The sequence below is a fragment of the Barbus barbus genome, assembly GCF_936440315.1.
Source record: "Barbus barbus genome assembly, chromosome: 6".
In the NCBI taxonomy this organism is placed as follows: domain Eukaryota; kingdom Metazoa; phylum Chordata; class Actinopteri; order Cypriniformes; family Cyprinidae; genus Barbus; species Barbus barbus.
In genome coordinates, this window is record NC_136734.1 from 9,542,916 (window position 1) to 9,559,687 (window position 16,772).

Here is a 16,772-nt window from a genome sequence, read left to right on the forward strand (position 1 = left end):
GTCTGATAGCTCACTCTCACTCTTTAAAACAGCCTCTGGCTCCCACCTACTGATCAACAATGAAACCTACACTGAAGTCGCTGTAAAAATCTGTTACTACACAGACTGATGGCCAACTGTGGATAATCCCAGTGCTGATACTTGTGGAATATTAGCACTCTTCGAAGCCTTTTGTCCAATCAGATTCGAGGACCAGAACTTACAGTTTAATATTTTATTAGGCTATGTCACTATTTCATTTTTAAGCAGTCCTATTTTCCACCTTTGTAATTTGGGTACTTGTTGCTTGTTTGTCCGTTTGATTAAAAAAATATATATAAATAAATGGAGCTTAGTCAGAAAAGGGTCCCATGTTGGAGAACTTGTCTTTAAAAATCTGCATACAATAATTGTTCTCTCTGCTTCTTTTTGCAGGGCGACTTTGAAGATTCTGCATGAGGTTAGATTGTGGCCGGAACGAAATGAAATGAGTGGCTAACGACTGACCTCTTCCGCTGCACCACCACCACCAGCAACCTGTAGCATCTAACCAGTGCCTCTTCACCAGCCTGATACACAACGCACCCACATACACACAATTACCTAACAGAACACCATCAGACTGTAAGTTTGCCCAGCTTCAATTTATTATCTTTGTACAAAAATCAGGCTGTTGTCATACTTGTTTAGCAATCACTCTTTCTCTTTCCTTCTTTCTGATATCTAAAAAAAATACACCACAACCTACAGAAGAGAAACCCATCTGTTTGCTTGCACCATATACTTTGTGTGACACATACACAGTAGACTTAACTGTACTGGGGTGAATCACATCAAATCTGTAAAGAACAGGCTCGGGTCATATTTCAAATCGAAATCAAAAGAATTTTTTTTTTTTCTAAAAAAAATAATAATAATAATAATGAAGCCTATTTTATAATCATCAATAAATTATATTTATTTTACATTGTGACATTATTTACAGTTGAGCACATTTCCCTTCCAAATTCTCAATACTATAATGAGAAAAAATCTCATTATTAAAAATGTATTTGACATTATGATGTATATATTTTATCTCTCCATGTTCTGTCTAAATTCTCAATTGTGATTGGCTGGAATGTGTGGTGTGGAGGAGAAACTGACTCTAGACAAGCAATTACAAGCAACATTATCCCAGAGCTATATTCCCTGTCACCTGACATCTGTAGTCATGTATACACACGTCATGCCGTGGTCAGAGAAACCTTCAGCTTTCGCCAGCCTTGAACACACTCTGCCTATATTTATTACAGTAATGAGAATATAATGAAACTCATCGTTGAAAATAGTGAGAATTCTGTAAAATCTCAAAAGTAAAATGAATGCATTACAGTAATGAGAATTTGAGGGTGGGGGATGGGGATGCACTTAATTGTCATGAAAATAATAGCATAATGCTTAAAAATTATTGTTGTCCTAAAATATGGCTCATCTTCTTTATGCATAATATGTTATTTTAGAGTTACATAGGTTAGATAAATTCACTCATCAACATTGTTGTGCTCTTAACAGACTTCACACTTGCCTAACTGTTATCAAATTGTCTACCAGTTGTATTTCTCAAAGAGATACCCTTGTGAAAAAGAATTCAGCTTTAGCATACTTTCAAAAAGAGTGCTTCTTAATATATATATATATATATATATATACATGTAATGTTTTTGGACATTTCATTGAATGTTAATCGCAGTTGAAAATATACTATAATTTATATTTGCATTTAATGCAAATAGCTGAAGTTTAGAGTGCTTTTTCAACTTGAATTATCTCTGTATATAATTTCATAATTACTTCCAAATATACTGATCAGTATTTATGGTAAACTAAAATATACTTTAATAATAATAATATGTAATGTTAATTTCATTTAAAAAGATTTGTAATTACATGTTTAAAATAATGAAAATGTAATTTAGTAGTTTTAAAATATATTAACTTTAAACATAATATTAAAAACATTAAGTACGTTACATGTCCTTTAGTAAGTCATCACATCAAAATAAGTGCGCTTCTTGAAAGCACCACATATTTCAAAATTAATAATTTAAAATGTAAGGAGAAACTTAGTCATGACAGGGTATTCTGTTAAGTACACACATTTCATTAATATAATATTATTTGCAAATACAATTTATTTTAAATATATACTATTAAGTTATGTACACTATAAGTGCACATTTAAAACAGTTAAGTGTACTACTTTTTCACAGGGGATCACATTGCAGTGTCATATGAACTACACAAAATACCCTAGCAACTTCATAGAACTCAGAACACCAATTAAAAAAAAAAGATTTAGGCCTATTATTTATAAAAAATAAAAAAAACTACACAGTTATGTCATATTGTGTTGTCCATATATGTTTTGGGTCCAAAGTAATTTTGCATGCATAAAGTCTCGCATGACACAGCCTTACTTAGAGTGCCGAGGCACACTTCAGTATCATTTAGCAGACTGACATCACACCGAAGGAAGTCTTTAGCTGTCTCTTACTGTACTTATGTACAGTACCACACTGGTCTAATAACAAGCTTACGCACTGTGAGCCACGTAAACATAATGCGATACTTAATAATAGTAAGTAATATCATTATTCCTGGTTCAAATAAATCATGCTGCTGTAAAATCATCCTCAGTCACTTGACAAACTTTGCAGATCTAAAGGTACACGTCAATAGCTACATTTAGACATTTTCTAATCCAGATCAAACTAATTATTTTGCAAACCATTCCAAATTTTGCATTACAATTCAGACTAATACTGAATAATACGTTTATTTTAGGAATTTAGAGCAAGACTGTCTTAAAACTTCTCCCTTCTTTTTTAAAGGCACTTGAAACTGATGTCATTATCAATCCTGAATCAAAAGCAGACCCCTCTTTAAGCTTGCCTTCAGGAAATCAAGCCCAAGACTTTTAGGAAAAAAAATAAAATATATAATAATATCTTGTCTATTTGTCGATCACCTTAATGTGTGGACCCCTCAAAAATTTAAAGAGAACATTACCTATTCTGCCACTGTAAAATTCTGGGCTATGCATGTGTAGAATTGGAATCGGACTTTAGAAATAAAGCATGGAATTTTTATTATTATTATTATTTATTTAACAGTCTAAATTTCCAGGGTCTTGCTGCATACCACGTACCACTTCATGAGAACTACTTGGCTGGACTGTTTCACACAAACAAAAAAAACGGATTCCTTTTTCATCAAGATATAACCTCAACACACATAAGTACATCGTTTTCTTGTACAACACTTTGCCTCGATAACCTTCAAAACTGATGCATATTTCTTTGCGGTATCAACCTTGCAGTGTCATCCTTTAAGTCTCAGAGGTTGCATACTTGAAATCTGCTGTTTGCTATGGATCCTAAATGAATGACCTGCTCTGCTAACCCGTCTTTTCACATCCTTTTATGCTGCACTAACATTTAAATGCTCTTGAAATCATATGAGTGAAAAAAGGACATTTTAATGCTTTCTTAAGAATAGTAAACACTCTCTATTTGAGAGTTTGCTATTATAATGAGCTAAGGGAGTAAGACATGGTACCAAAATGATAATGCGTAAAACTGAGAAGTGCTCCGAGAGGAATGCACGTGGAAAGGGGAGAGAGAAATATGAAAAGGAGCAAACAGTGTGTGCTTTCAACTTTGCCTGTGCGGGTTTCAATACAACAATGTTTTGCAAAGGGAACTGATGTTATTGCTGTCCGTTGATTTTCGAAAGTGTTAAAACTCTTCTAGGCATTTTCAAGTATTTCAAAGCCTTCTGTTGAAAAAGGGTGTAGCACCTCACAGAAAGTAGACATTTTGTGTTCTCTCCAAAACTGTTTGTATAGACAGTCACGTTCCTTCAAATGCAGAACAGCATGAATGTGAGCTTCAGAGAGGTCTGAAAATAATTCATTGCATGAATAATGATCCCATGGACCCATCGTGGCTTGATTGATTTCATTTACTTTTTTTTGGTTTTTCATATGTAACACAAAAGCGAAACACATGCTGCATATTCAGACTAGTTCACACGTTAGCTCAAGACTGCCCTCTGTCTGTGAGAAGAAAAGCTTTTTTTGGTCACTCCACTTTTAATAAATAATGTCTCCAGTGTGCTAATTTGTGATACTTTAATGCGGTTTGGTAGGATGTACTGAAATTGCCCTGGCGATGCCACCTGTTAAGTTGTAAAGAGCGACATTGATTATTCAGTGTGTTTTGCAAGATTGTTGCTATTAGGCTAAAAGTACATGTTTGTAATTTAATATCATCTCATGACATGTAAAAATATCTGTAGCTGTAAATCTAAAGTACGGCGCCCCGAACTAGATGTGTAAGTTATAGATTTAGAAATGTAGAATTCTATATTTTGACTGGCTTTGTCATTTGTTTTGTCGTGATATTTTGGATTATGGTGTGTTCAATCCTAAAATTCTTTCCCTTATATATAGATAGTTGAAAAATAACACGGACATTACCGTTTTCAACATTTTAGGTTACAGTGTATATTATGTAAAGCATAGTGTGTATTAAATGTAGTAAGTGGGCACCACTTGCTTTCATTTGCATTCTTTACTTCCTTTAAATGGTTTTGTGGTGTGATAATGTGAAAAATACAAATATTCCATGCAGTACTACTTACAGCCTGAGAAAAGTAAATAAAAATAGGGCCCATTGTGCAGTTAATATGCAGGAATTATCCTCTTAAATGCTGTATTCATGCAAATAAGTAAAGCTTTAAAGGTATGGTTCACCCAGAAATTAAAATGTTGTTTTTACTCACCCTCACGTCATTCCAAATCTGTATGGCTTGCTTTCTTCTGAGCAATGTAAAAAAAATTTGAGAAGTGAATTATTATTATTATTATTATTTTGTCAATGCAATCAGTGGTCAGCAAAATGGTTTGATTCTCATTATTCTTCAAAATATCTTGTTGTGTGTCAGGTTTGTAATAGCATGAGGGAAAGTAAATGATGATCGAATTTTCATTTTTGAGTGAACTTTTTTTCTGTGCCTTTTGTTATGCAGGTGTTACATTATTGGACCGAATAAAGGAACATGAAACAGTTCCATTAAAACATTACACACTGAATTAATAGTAAGAGATACACACTCCCACTTCCCAAATTCAAAGCTTAAATGTCATATTTACTTCCTGATGGGGTTAATTAACAACATTTCTTAAATCCTCAAGAAATTAAAATACATTTTCTTAGTCACTCAACAATCATTTTTTTATATGACCAGTCATTTTGTGAAAATAGGCCTCAACTAGGCAATGTCAGTATATTTAAATATAAATATACAGTACATTTTAATTGTAATTGTATCCATTAGGGTTATATTTACTGTTCTCTAGATTTTTTTAAACACATTATCTGTTCTTCAAAACCATAGAGAGAGTAAAATTCTCAAACATCAAAAAGTAGGTCACATAGACACATTTTGTGGCCAAATATGTAAAGAATAGTATGTGAAAGTATATGTGACCGTGGACCACAAAACCAGTCATAAGGCTTTATTGAGACTTATAAATAATCTACAAGCTGAATAAATAAGCTTTCCATTGATGGTTTGTTAGGATCGGACAATATTTGGCTGAGAAACAACTATTTAAAAATCTGTAATCCGAGGGTGCAAAAAAATCCTTTAAAGTTGTCCAAATGAAATTCTTAGCAATGCATATTACTAATCAAAAATTAATTTTGATATATTTACGGTAGGAGATTTACAAAATATTTTCATGGAACATGATCTTTATTTAATATCCTAATGATTTTTGGCATAAAAGAAAAATGGATCATTTTGACCCATTGTTGGCTATTGCTACAAATATACCCCAGCGACTTAAGACTTAAGGTGTTGTGGTCCAGGGTCATATATATTATGCACTGAATATTTTAAAGAGTAGTAGGCTACACTACATTGATGTCCTAACCATGTGTATACATTTATTTTGATGAGAAATGTCCAGTATGAAGGTAAATATTTAGCATTTTGAAATCCAATAGTATGTATGAGAAAAAAGAAAAAAACTATTTTTGCGAGTCTCATTAAAAAGACTTAAGGTGGAGATATTTCAGTTTATATTACTTCAGTTTCATTCATGGTGGAGATGATGAGTAAATTGCGTTGTAGGATACAATATTCTGGGAGTGGTTGTTGGAATGTTTGAAATAGAATACTAGCTTACTATTTAATGAATACTGCACACTAGCCTATACACTGTATACTATCTACAGATTTTTTAAAAGAGTAGGTTATTCCTCAGTAAATGGTTTTGGACAGTACTATGCTACTTGGTAATCACATGACCTCACTATATTTGTCAGATAACCTCATTACATTAGCAAGTGGTGTCCAGTTACTTAACCTTGAAAATGTATTTCTCATTTTGACAAACTCCTCTATGTATTATATCTTACAGAAAATGTATAATATGCTATAATATTCCAATCCTGTTTCTAGAGGGCCACATTTCTGCAGAGTTTAGCTCCAACCTACTCCACCAAAAAATATTGCTAGCCTGCATTAAGTTATCATATGTAAATAAAAACACTTCTCTTACTCTTGCTGCAGTATAGTGCAGGGTTGTACAGTAGTATAGCTGTTAAATAAATTCTTACCATTTCTGAAATACTTCACAGTGTATTAACAGGATAATATACATAACATAACATAATCCATTCCTCTAAAATCACAGTGATACTCTCTGCTGTTGGCTACATGCTGGAAAACAACATCCCATGACCGTGTGGTCCATAATGGGGAGACAAATAATGAATACACATTGTACAGAAAATGTCAATGAACAAAAGCAATAAAAGGCCATAGACATTCCATAAGATAATGCAAGATTGAAGCACATGCCTATGTTTATCTATGGTTTATTTGTTGGTTATATTCAACCTGTAAACACACAAGATAATTAACATGCATGCCTAAAGCAATAACAATTTATAACTATATATTTCACATACATGAAGAAAAATATAGGGAATGTACATGGTGATGGGATCAGAGAATGATCAAAAAGGGGGCGAATGTGATGGAAATTTAAGTATTTTTCTTTATTTACTATTTTCCATATTGTATATTCTTTGTTTCCCATATGTTCTGTTTGGACAGGTGGCCTTTAGTTTTCTCTATGTATGTGGCTAAAACTTCTGTCAGCATTCCTCTAACAGGGGAATGGTTATGACCAGTTAGAACTAATCTCAACAGTTGAAGGTCAAAGTCGATCCTTGAACAGCCTTTATCAGTATAAAATAGACACATTTAATAAAAGATTCAGATTTTTCTTCACAACAAGACTAGGAAAGTTCTCTCAGGTGCATACCTAAAAGAAACGTTGTTGTAGTTAAAGGTTTTTGAAATATTTGAGTTTGTACAAATAATAATCCATTTTGAAAATACAATGACCCAGCTCTCTTTCCAATACGTCTACAAAAATTATGTTAACATGTTCATTTGCTGGAAAGGCATCATCTGCAAAGCTCTAGCATCATATTTTTTAATTTGTTTAATTTGGATCTGAGCTGGATGGAGATGGATGTCGCATCTGTTCCTCACACAAATCAATTGTTTTGCCCCGGAAGACTCGGAATAATAATACTTTTTGCATAAATCGTGACTGTAGTTGTATCTGCCTTTTATCCTGTGTTTTACATTGACAAAATGATTAGGTTTAGGGGTAAGTGAAAAATGTATAAATAGTGTATAAATAGTGTAATATAATGTAAATAAAATTGTTGTGACCAGTTAAATTTAAAACCACACCCCAACATATGTAATAGTGGCAAAATTATTACCAATATTGTATCTTTTTCAATAAAATTCCTATGCCCTTCGCATCGGCATATTGATGCCAAAGGTAACGGAGTACTGTGCACTTTGAAAAATAATGCCAAAGGTGTTCCCTGTGTGTTAAAATGTGACGCCCAAAGGGTCCCGACCAAGCTTGCGTCAATATGTGACGAGTTAGGAGTGAGAATGTGTTGTAAGTGTAGCTAACAGTAGTTGTTAAAATATTTTTCTATATGGTCAGCATTATACTAAAGTGCTTGAGAACATGCATAAATCATGTGCATGACTTTTTCTGTTTGTGTCTGCCACACAGGTGACATCAGGTGCAAGGGGATGACCGAACGCATTCACCACATTAATCTCCACAACTTTAGCAATTCTGTACTTGAGACCCTCAATGAGCAGCGAAACCGCGGGCACTTCTGTGACGTGACTGTTCGGATCCATGGTAGCATGCTGCGAGCTCACCGTTGTGTGCTGGCTGCAGGCAGCCCCTTCTTTCAGGACAAGCTGCTCCTGGGCTACAGTGACATCGAGATCCCCTCTGTGGTTTCTGTACAGTCCGTCCAGAAACTGATTGACTTCATGTACAGCGGTGTGCTGCGGGTCTCCCAGTCCGAGGCCCTGCAGATCCTCACAGCTGCCAGCATACTTCAGATCAAGACCGTTATCGACGAGTGTACCCGCATTGTTTCACAAAATGTTGGCATTGCTGGATCTGGCAGCTTTTCCGTAGTCCCAGGAGACTCGGGGCAAGAGACACCACGGGGAACTCCTGAGTCTGGCACGTCCGGTCCCAGTAGTGATGCCGAATCAGGCTACATGCAAACATCTCACCAGAGCCTTGACCGCGTTTATTCCTCGCTTTATTCCAGCTGTTCTGGGTTGGGCCTGCAAAACGGTACCCGTGGAAATCGCTCCCACTATGCCAGTGCCGCGGTGACAGCCAGCTACGACTCACCCCTTCAACTACAGCAGAAGGAGGGAGGGCAGGACCCTGCCTGGATCACACGCATCCACGAGCGTTCGCAGCAGATGGAGCGCTTCCTGGCCACGTCGGAGACTACACACTGCCGTAAACAGCCTCGTCCTGTGAGGCTCCACACAGGTGATATTCACATCAAGCAGGAGCAAGGGGACGAGTACAACTGCTACGGGCTTGAGGACTGCCGTGAGGACAGCGAACAGCTGGAGTGCGTCGAAAGTGAGCCCAAAGGTGAGAGCTTTGACTCCGGCGTCAGCTCTTCCATTGGTACGGAAACGGATTCTGTGGAGCAGCCTTTCTTGTCTGGGTTCGCTCGAGACAACTGTTCAAATAAAGGCCAAGGTGATCGTGGAACCCCTGTGCAGATCGAGGTCAACGATTCATCTCCTGAGCAGACCCAAGAGTCAGTTGAAGACGGGAGTAGAAACGGTCCTTCTCAAGAGAGTGGTGAGCTTGGAATCCATCAGCCGCCACAAGCCAACCTAACATCACCCCAGTCCATACCTGGTGGGCCATACCTGCGGCCAGGTGAGCCACTTACCAGCAACCTGCGTATGCCCCTCACCCTGACCAGCAACACGCAGGTAATGGGAACTGCAGGCAACACTTACTTGCCTACACTCTTTGCAACTCAGTCAGCCAGCGACAACAAGCCTTTCCTCTTCAGTCTGTCCCAGTCCATTGGGAGTCAGCAGCCCCAATTTGTGGCAGTGCCCTCTCCCAGCATGCCTCCATTCTCCAGTGTGCCACCAGGTGGAAGTCAGCAGCAAGGTGGTGCTGCTGCAGTGGGACAGCATGGGGAGAAGAAGCCCTATGCATGCACTCTTTGTTGTAAGACCTTTACTGCCAAACAAAACTTCGTGAAACACATGTTTGTGCACACAGGTGAGTTCCCTTGGCCTTCGTCTCTGTATGGTTAGCTAGTGAAGTTGTATCCGATTATATCCATAAGCTAGTCTGAAGCACTTTTGATTCAAGGTGAATAATTGGTAACAATTATTGCGAATTTTCCTTGTTGGCGGTCTTCTGTGGATTAGGTATTATAAGCAGCCCAGTTAATTTTAGCAGTTTGACTAGTATCTGCCAGGACCTCAAAATTATTGATATGATTCTTCAGTTAATGGGCTTTTACTCAAAGCTTAGACTCAAAGAAACGAAAGCTTTGTCTAAGGCAAATTCTCTAAGCTTTACACAGAATGTACTCAAGCTATTTGCCAAATGCATGCTAGTTCCTGCTTTGCCATTGTATGTGTATATATATGTAGATGTGATCTTGTTTTATGAAAAAGTCTGGACCCCTTTTTTGACATGCCACAAAAGCATTGACATTTTGGGAAGGTACTTTATCTAAAACAACTTTCAGTATATCCTTAAGCAACCTGGCTTTGCCAGCGACATTCCCAATTGTGAGAAGCTGAGTTTTGGAGTCATCTCTTCTGGAGACTGATCTTGCGATTTATTAGCAGAGCATATTAAAAATGGCTTAATGCTTCTGAAGCGTACAGTAAAATATCCTGCCTTCGAAAGAGCATTCAACTATGGCAGTGTTAAATTTAGTAAGATAATTAAATTTGACACTGTGAACTCCTGAAGTAGATTACCAAGCAATAATGATCTGTCTTCAGGCCAAAACCATGTCTGTGTAATCTTATATGTTTATTAAAACAATGAGACTTTGATTCTTGGTATGTCTTCAAACATGCTGCCATAATTGAATCACAGGCGCTTTTATCATACAGTGTAGTACAAAAGATATTTTACAATAACGACAGATGTTATTGCCTGTGACCTAGAAGATTGTGGTTGCCAAGAACTTAAATATGTAAATAATTGGCCAGTATGGTCTTACAGCAATATACATTTACTTCCTTGTGATTTTTACTTTTCTACAATAGTTCTCTTTATTTCAACCATTTTTTTTATAAATTCACTTTTCTTGTTTTCTGTTTCTTTTTCTCTTATGGAGTTGTTTCTAATCAATTCTTTATACCTAATTAAATCAGTTTTGAGTTTCATTTTAAAACTGGTAGAAATTACTGCCTCACAAGCTTCACATGTGATTCCTGATTGTAATAATGACCATGAAAAATGCCCAAACTTTTTCCAGATCAAAGTTTAACCAAAAATGTATTTATGGGCTGATAAAATGACAGCCAACCTAGCAGATTGAGATGAAATGTTTTCAGATTTTGAATGAATTATTATTAATATTTTATATATGTTTACATACAGTAAAACCACACCAAGATTTATTCATATGTTTACTGACATTGACTAAAAATTGTTAATGCAACTTTAGATTATTTCAAGAGACATCACTGGTGCAAAAAATCAAATATGTTTTTGATGAGAAAATAAATGTGAATGGAATTTCAATGTAGCGTAAACATGTTGGCTGTGCTGGCCTTTTTAGATTTAAAAATTTGACATTACTGTTGCTAGGCAACCACAGCACTAATTAATTCCATAATTAAAATTAATGCATTTAGCAACATTTATAATCTGCATACAAAGTTCAACTCTTAATAAAAAGAGGAACGTGCGTCAAATTTCAGGTCTTTAACTGTCATATTACATACTTATAATTACTGAAATGATTTGCCTGCAAAATACGGTAACATTTCCTCATACTATCACAAAAAGAAAAACCTTCTCAGCTTTGCTGCATGGATCTACAATAGCATGATCAAAATGATCAGTGATATGATTGACAATGGTTCCTATCTAATGAGTTTGTGCTCTGTGCTCTTTCAGGTGAAAAGCCGCACCAGTGCAGTATCTGCTGGCGTTCGTTCTCGCTGAAGGATTATCTCATCAAACACATGGTTACACATACAGGTGTCCGAGCATACCAGTGCAGCATCTGCAACAAACGCTTCACCCAGAAAAGCTCTCTCAATGTCCACATGCGCTTGCACCGTGGAGAGAAGTCCTACGAGTGCTACATCTGCAAGAAGAAGTTCTCCCACAAGACCCTGCTGGAGCGTCACATGGCCCTGCACAGCACTGAAACCGCGGTCTCCGGGGTCAGTGCCGCTGGGACCGCTGGAGGCCCCACGTCCATCCCGGTTCCGATGGCTGTTCCTGAGCCGGGAGCGGGAGTAGTGGCTCTCGCCATGCCGGTGGGAGCAGGCGGAGCAGGGGGCGGAGTCGGAAGCACCGGAGTGGGCGTTGCTGCGGAAGCGAGCTGCCAGGAGGGGACCACCTACATGTGCTCCGTGTGCCCTGTCAAGTTTGACCAAATCGAGCACTTCAATGACCACATGCGCAAGCATGTCTCCGACGGATAAGTACAAATAAAAAAAAAAAACTTGCGTAAACATGAAAAAGAATGAAATGATAACGAAAACGGCACTAGATTTTTTTCTTATATTGGGGCATGAAGAGTAATGAGTATAGACACTGGCACATTAAGATTTCTAGAAAAAAAAGAAGCGTTTAATTTCTTTTCTTTTTTTTTTGTCCTTGCTATTCTTAAAGAATAAAAAAAGATGGTGGCCTTAAGGCTGTGTAGTTGGATAATGATCCACTGGCTGGATCCATACTACTGGCCTCTAAATGTATGCTTTCCTTAAATACTGATTTATGTGTTGAACACTACCGAAAGGCCTGCGAAAGAACACACAAGAAAAAAATTCACATGCGCACACCCACTCAGACATACACACAAACACAAATACACATACCCATGCATGCACTCACACGCACAAACTACTTATACACACTTATATATGGTAGAGGTATTTTGTACGTATGTGTATTTGTGCATGTGAGCGTGCGTGTGCACAAACATAAATATTGCAGTGAATTTTTTAAACTTGTAGATCTTTTCCCATGTAGACCGTATTGGACACTATAAGCGTCCAAGCTTACTGTGGTATAGATTCAAAAAAAAAAAAAAAAAAAGATTTGGCTCTAGATTCATTCTAAAATAATAATGGTCACGTGTTTGCCTTTTTATGTGCGATAAGAATAGGAGAGTTGTTCAATTTGACACTGGGTTTTTATTTATTATTATGGCATTGAGGGATTATGATGTTGGTGTTGTCAAGGTACAAGCCAGTTTTACTAACTGTACTAAAATGGAAATTTTGGCTTGATGAATGAATGATTGTTATGATTATGACATTTTCCTTTTCTCCCACCACACTTTTTTTCCTGATGGTTCAGGTCAAGTTTACAAAAAAAAAAAAAAGTTTATCAATGACAGTATTCGAGCAAAAACTTTGAATGCCGTTAATAATTTCCAATTCGTTTTGCATACACTGCCACTAAGAAGATGACTGTTAGTTGACCTCTTCCGCTTCAAAACGAAATGTGATATAAAGTTGTGAGCAACTGATTTGTTCTTTTCATTTGCTCCATGTTTTTTGGGGGGTTTTTTGACAAAAAGAAAAAAGGAAAATGGCAGATTTTAGTATGCAAACAGGCCCAAAATCCAAGTTAATTGCTGCTCCTCACGTGCTCACTTTGAGACTGTTATCAGCTGTAGAATCCAACATTATGTGGATATTTCTCGAATTATTATTATTTCTCAGTGAACATGGGAAATGTTAAGCTATTTGGAGCCATGGGCTAGATTAGATCAAAAGTGAACTGGACAGAAATAACCTCCTAAATGCATAAAAATGATGTATTTCCTGTTAGCGGCGACTACTATGACTCAGTTGTTTGGGCCGGTGGGGTGACTAAAATGCACTACTCCTGTTCCTAATGCCCCACCTAGTGGCTCAAACAGCCGTCCTTGTTTTCTGCCTGATGGGATATACGCATGGTGCGAGCGAGCAGGTGAAGGATATAGGGACGCAAGGCAACAGAAAAAGAAACATCTACTGAACCACAATAAATTCAACACGGTCATTCTTCTTTAATATACCACAGGGAGAAAACTCTCCAAACAATAAGAAACATTCCCAATTTTACCGATATCTAGACATTGTGTGTGTACTTCGGAAGTGAGTTGAGAAGGTTGTATTTTTGGTGTTACGTCACTCAGAAGCTCTGTGTTCATATTTGGCTTTGTTATACATGTATTTTATGGATATAAAAAGACTCATCTGCCGTGCAACTGCAATCTGGCAATTTTGCTCACTTATCTGAGTAGATACACTTTTGAAGTGTAGTTAAAATGATGGCAAAATGTATCGATCACAATTTATTTCGACTTTTTCCATTTTGGAATTTGGTCACATAAGTTGTAGGTTTGAAAAACAGTGCTACTTTGCACATTTACTTCAAGAAATTAAGAAATTAACTGTTTTACTTAAGAAATTAAATTCTATGGTTTTCTTTTTTTTCATTGTTTATAAAGGAAATATCTTTTCTTAAAAGCTTGATAAGAGGACTGCATTGTTTTCTTGCATATATGTTGCACTGCTTAAACCAATAAGTGCACTACTGTTACCAGAGATGTTCTAGTTTTTAGAGATAATCATTTTTTATCAAATATTTGGTTCTATAGTTCACTTGTGTTTGAGTAGCTTTGTTCTTTTTTTGATTAGATGATTAAATTTTCTCTTGGCTTTGTTATCATCACTCGCTATTGTATTTACTTTGTGCTGTTTATGCAAGCATTTTTTTCTTCTTCTTTATTTATACTTAAACCATTGTGAGCTTATCCCTGGTCAGATCCTAATGATGTATTGCTTACACCACTTCCATCCCTTCCCCCATCCCAACACTATCCCAATGCAGTTAATTCATTGAAGCAAATGCGCGGTTTTCTTCTCATTCATACCAAACTAAAAAAACAAAAAAACAAACAAACAAAAAAAAAAACATCAAAATCACAAAACCACAAAAAAAGAAAAGAAAAAAGAATTGTAGTGTGTGCCTAAATATATGATAAATGTCTTTTAGAACAAGTACGTTTCTACGAGAGGGTCGTTGTGCAAAGCTTTTTAGTGCTGTCTAGGGATCAAGCACATTTATGTATGTGTTTGTATGAGCATGTGTGTGTATATTCCTCTGGTATGTCTCTATGTGTGTGCTGTACAATTTGTGATGCCTGAACTGTAGGTCTTCCTTTGCAATATGCAGTACAGGTACGGCAACAGTGACATGTTATTTTACATACTTAGGAGTGCATTTGGTAACTTTCTCAAGAACAATCATTACTATTTTCCCTACAATAAAAGACACAAGGTACATGATGCTGTTAAGGCCCTTGCTTTAAGTCTGAATGATATGATCTGGCCTAACCCAGTGCTGTCAAAGTCAATTCAACGGCTTGAATACGCCTGTTGAATATTCTGTATCGCTTTTTAACTCAATTATGCTGCAACGTTTGGCCACAGGCTGTGTTGTATCACTCTGAGGTGTTGCCTTAGACTAGCATACGTGTTTGTTGGGGTTTCAGATCCCCATCTAGTTTTATTTCAGCTTGGCGTACCATTTTGACGGTTGTGTTGAGTAGCTAAATGATCTGTTGGTGGTTTGTGGTGGTGGTGGTGATGGTACAGTTGATAATCGAAAGAGTCCTGTCTCATCCATTTGTAGTTTTGTTGGTTGTGAATTGTTTGTTGGTTCTAAATGTCATTTTTCCCATTCAGCAACCGTCTATATGGATTTCAACTGCAGAAACATTATACCAGAACATACGCTAAAGAAGCGTCAGGCCAGCATAAACGTTAACATTTCGACACATTAAAGCACTTAATGAGCGCTACCAGAGCGCTGGGTGGGAGGGGGGGACTTGCATTGGCCATCAGCTGTATCTTTACAGATAGCCTTAATCATCTTTGACTCAAGCGACCAAATGCACCATTGCCTGTGAAGATGCTGTTGCAATTTCTAGTGTTTATTTACACAAGGGATATATATTTAAGAGAAAGCAACCTTGCAATACAGTATTGGTAAATTGTCTAGTGAAGGTTATGAAGGACATACAGCTACATGCAAATCGCCGATTTCTCTTGTCATTTTGGTCTAGATTCATTGAGCCATGCGTTTTAATCGTGCATGGAGGCAACGGCGTCACCGGTCCTAGTATCAGGCTTCATATATTAAAGCTGTCTCATCTCGCTTGTGTTGAAGTGCTATGAGGCTTTAATGTCCGATATTACTGTTACTCTGTGTTTGTTCATATGTAAAAAGGAAAAAGAACTGCGACAAAAAAAATAAAAATAACGTTTTATTTCACAGAGACTTTGTTTAACAAAAATTGTGTAGTTTGTGAAAGTGTAAAAATCTGCACGAAGATGTTTAGACACAATTCAGATGCTTAAATGTCATAGTCTACTATCCATTGCATCTAGACTGGACACCGTTCTCGTGGGTAAAAAGCACTATGACGATCACTTATATGGGTAGTTCAGATAGACTTTTTGCATTACTTACAGTATATATTTACAGTTCATAAATGTAGAGTTAGCTTTTTATTTTTGTTTTCTGCTTAAAATTGTAATTTTACAATACATATTAATTTTCTTCAATGTACAGTATAGATACAGCATTCTCTTTGCTATTACCGTAAGTTTTTGTTGTACTACCACCTTCTTCTCTACTTGCTTTTTAACAAAGGTACATTTAAAAAAAATCTTAATTTATAAAGAATATCTATTCCTAGAGTATAGGCTTGTGGGCACAGAAAAGACCTTGGAAAACATCACCAATAATCTACGTAGGAGCGGAAGAGGTTTTGATCGCTCGACAGAGTGAATACTACTTGGAACAGTTGAATGATTGGTTGTGTTGTATGCTCAGAGACTAAGCTTTTTCATAACACACAAAATATATCATGCATCCTATAATACTAGTCTGAGAAAACCCCAGTCAGATACTTCAGTCAGATTCAATCAGCCCATTTTCCCCATCTCCATATTTAAACAGTCCGCTTCAATTTAACATCGCTGCATTGAAATCTTTCATCTTGCAGTTGTTTTCTTCTTCGAACAAACAGAGACTTAATCTTCTCTCTACACAATGGTCAGACTAATTCAAAACAAGCTAGAGATTC

At 36.7% G+C, this 16,772-nt stretch overlaps 1 protein-coding gene across 4 annotated transcripts in view; it reads left to right on the top strand.

Annotated features, from left to right (window-relative positions):
* LOC306870842 (zinc finger and BTB domain-containing protein 20-like) overlaps window positions 1-14,552 on the top strand; it is a 57,467-nt gene extending 42,915 nt beyond the window's left edge. For all 4 annotated transcript variants that reach the window (XM_079418276.1, XM_079418274.1, XM_079418277.1 and 1 more), the window contains exons 2-4: window positions 415-603; window positions 8,144-9,700; window positions 11,570-14,552. In XM_079418276.1, the coding sequence (XP_079274402.1) occupies window positions 8,164-9,700; window positions 11,570-12,105 (2,073 nt within the window). In that variant the 5' untranslated portion in view covers window positions 415-603; window positions 8,144-8,163 and the 3' untranslated portion in view covers window positions 12,106-14,552. The remainder of the gene's footprint in view (window positions 1-414; window positions 604-8,143; window positions 9,701-11,569) is intronic.
* Window positions 14,553-16,772: the final 2,220 nt, after the last annotated feature.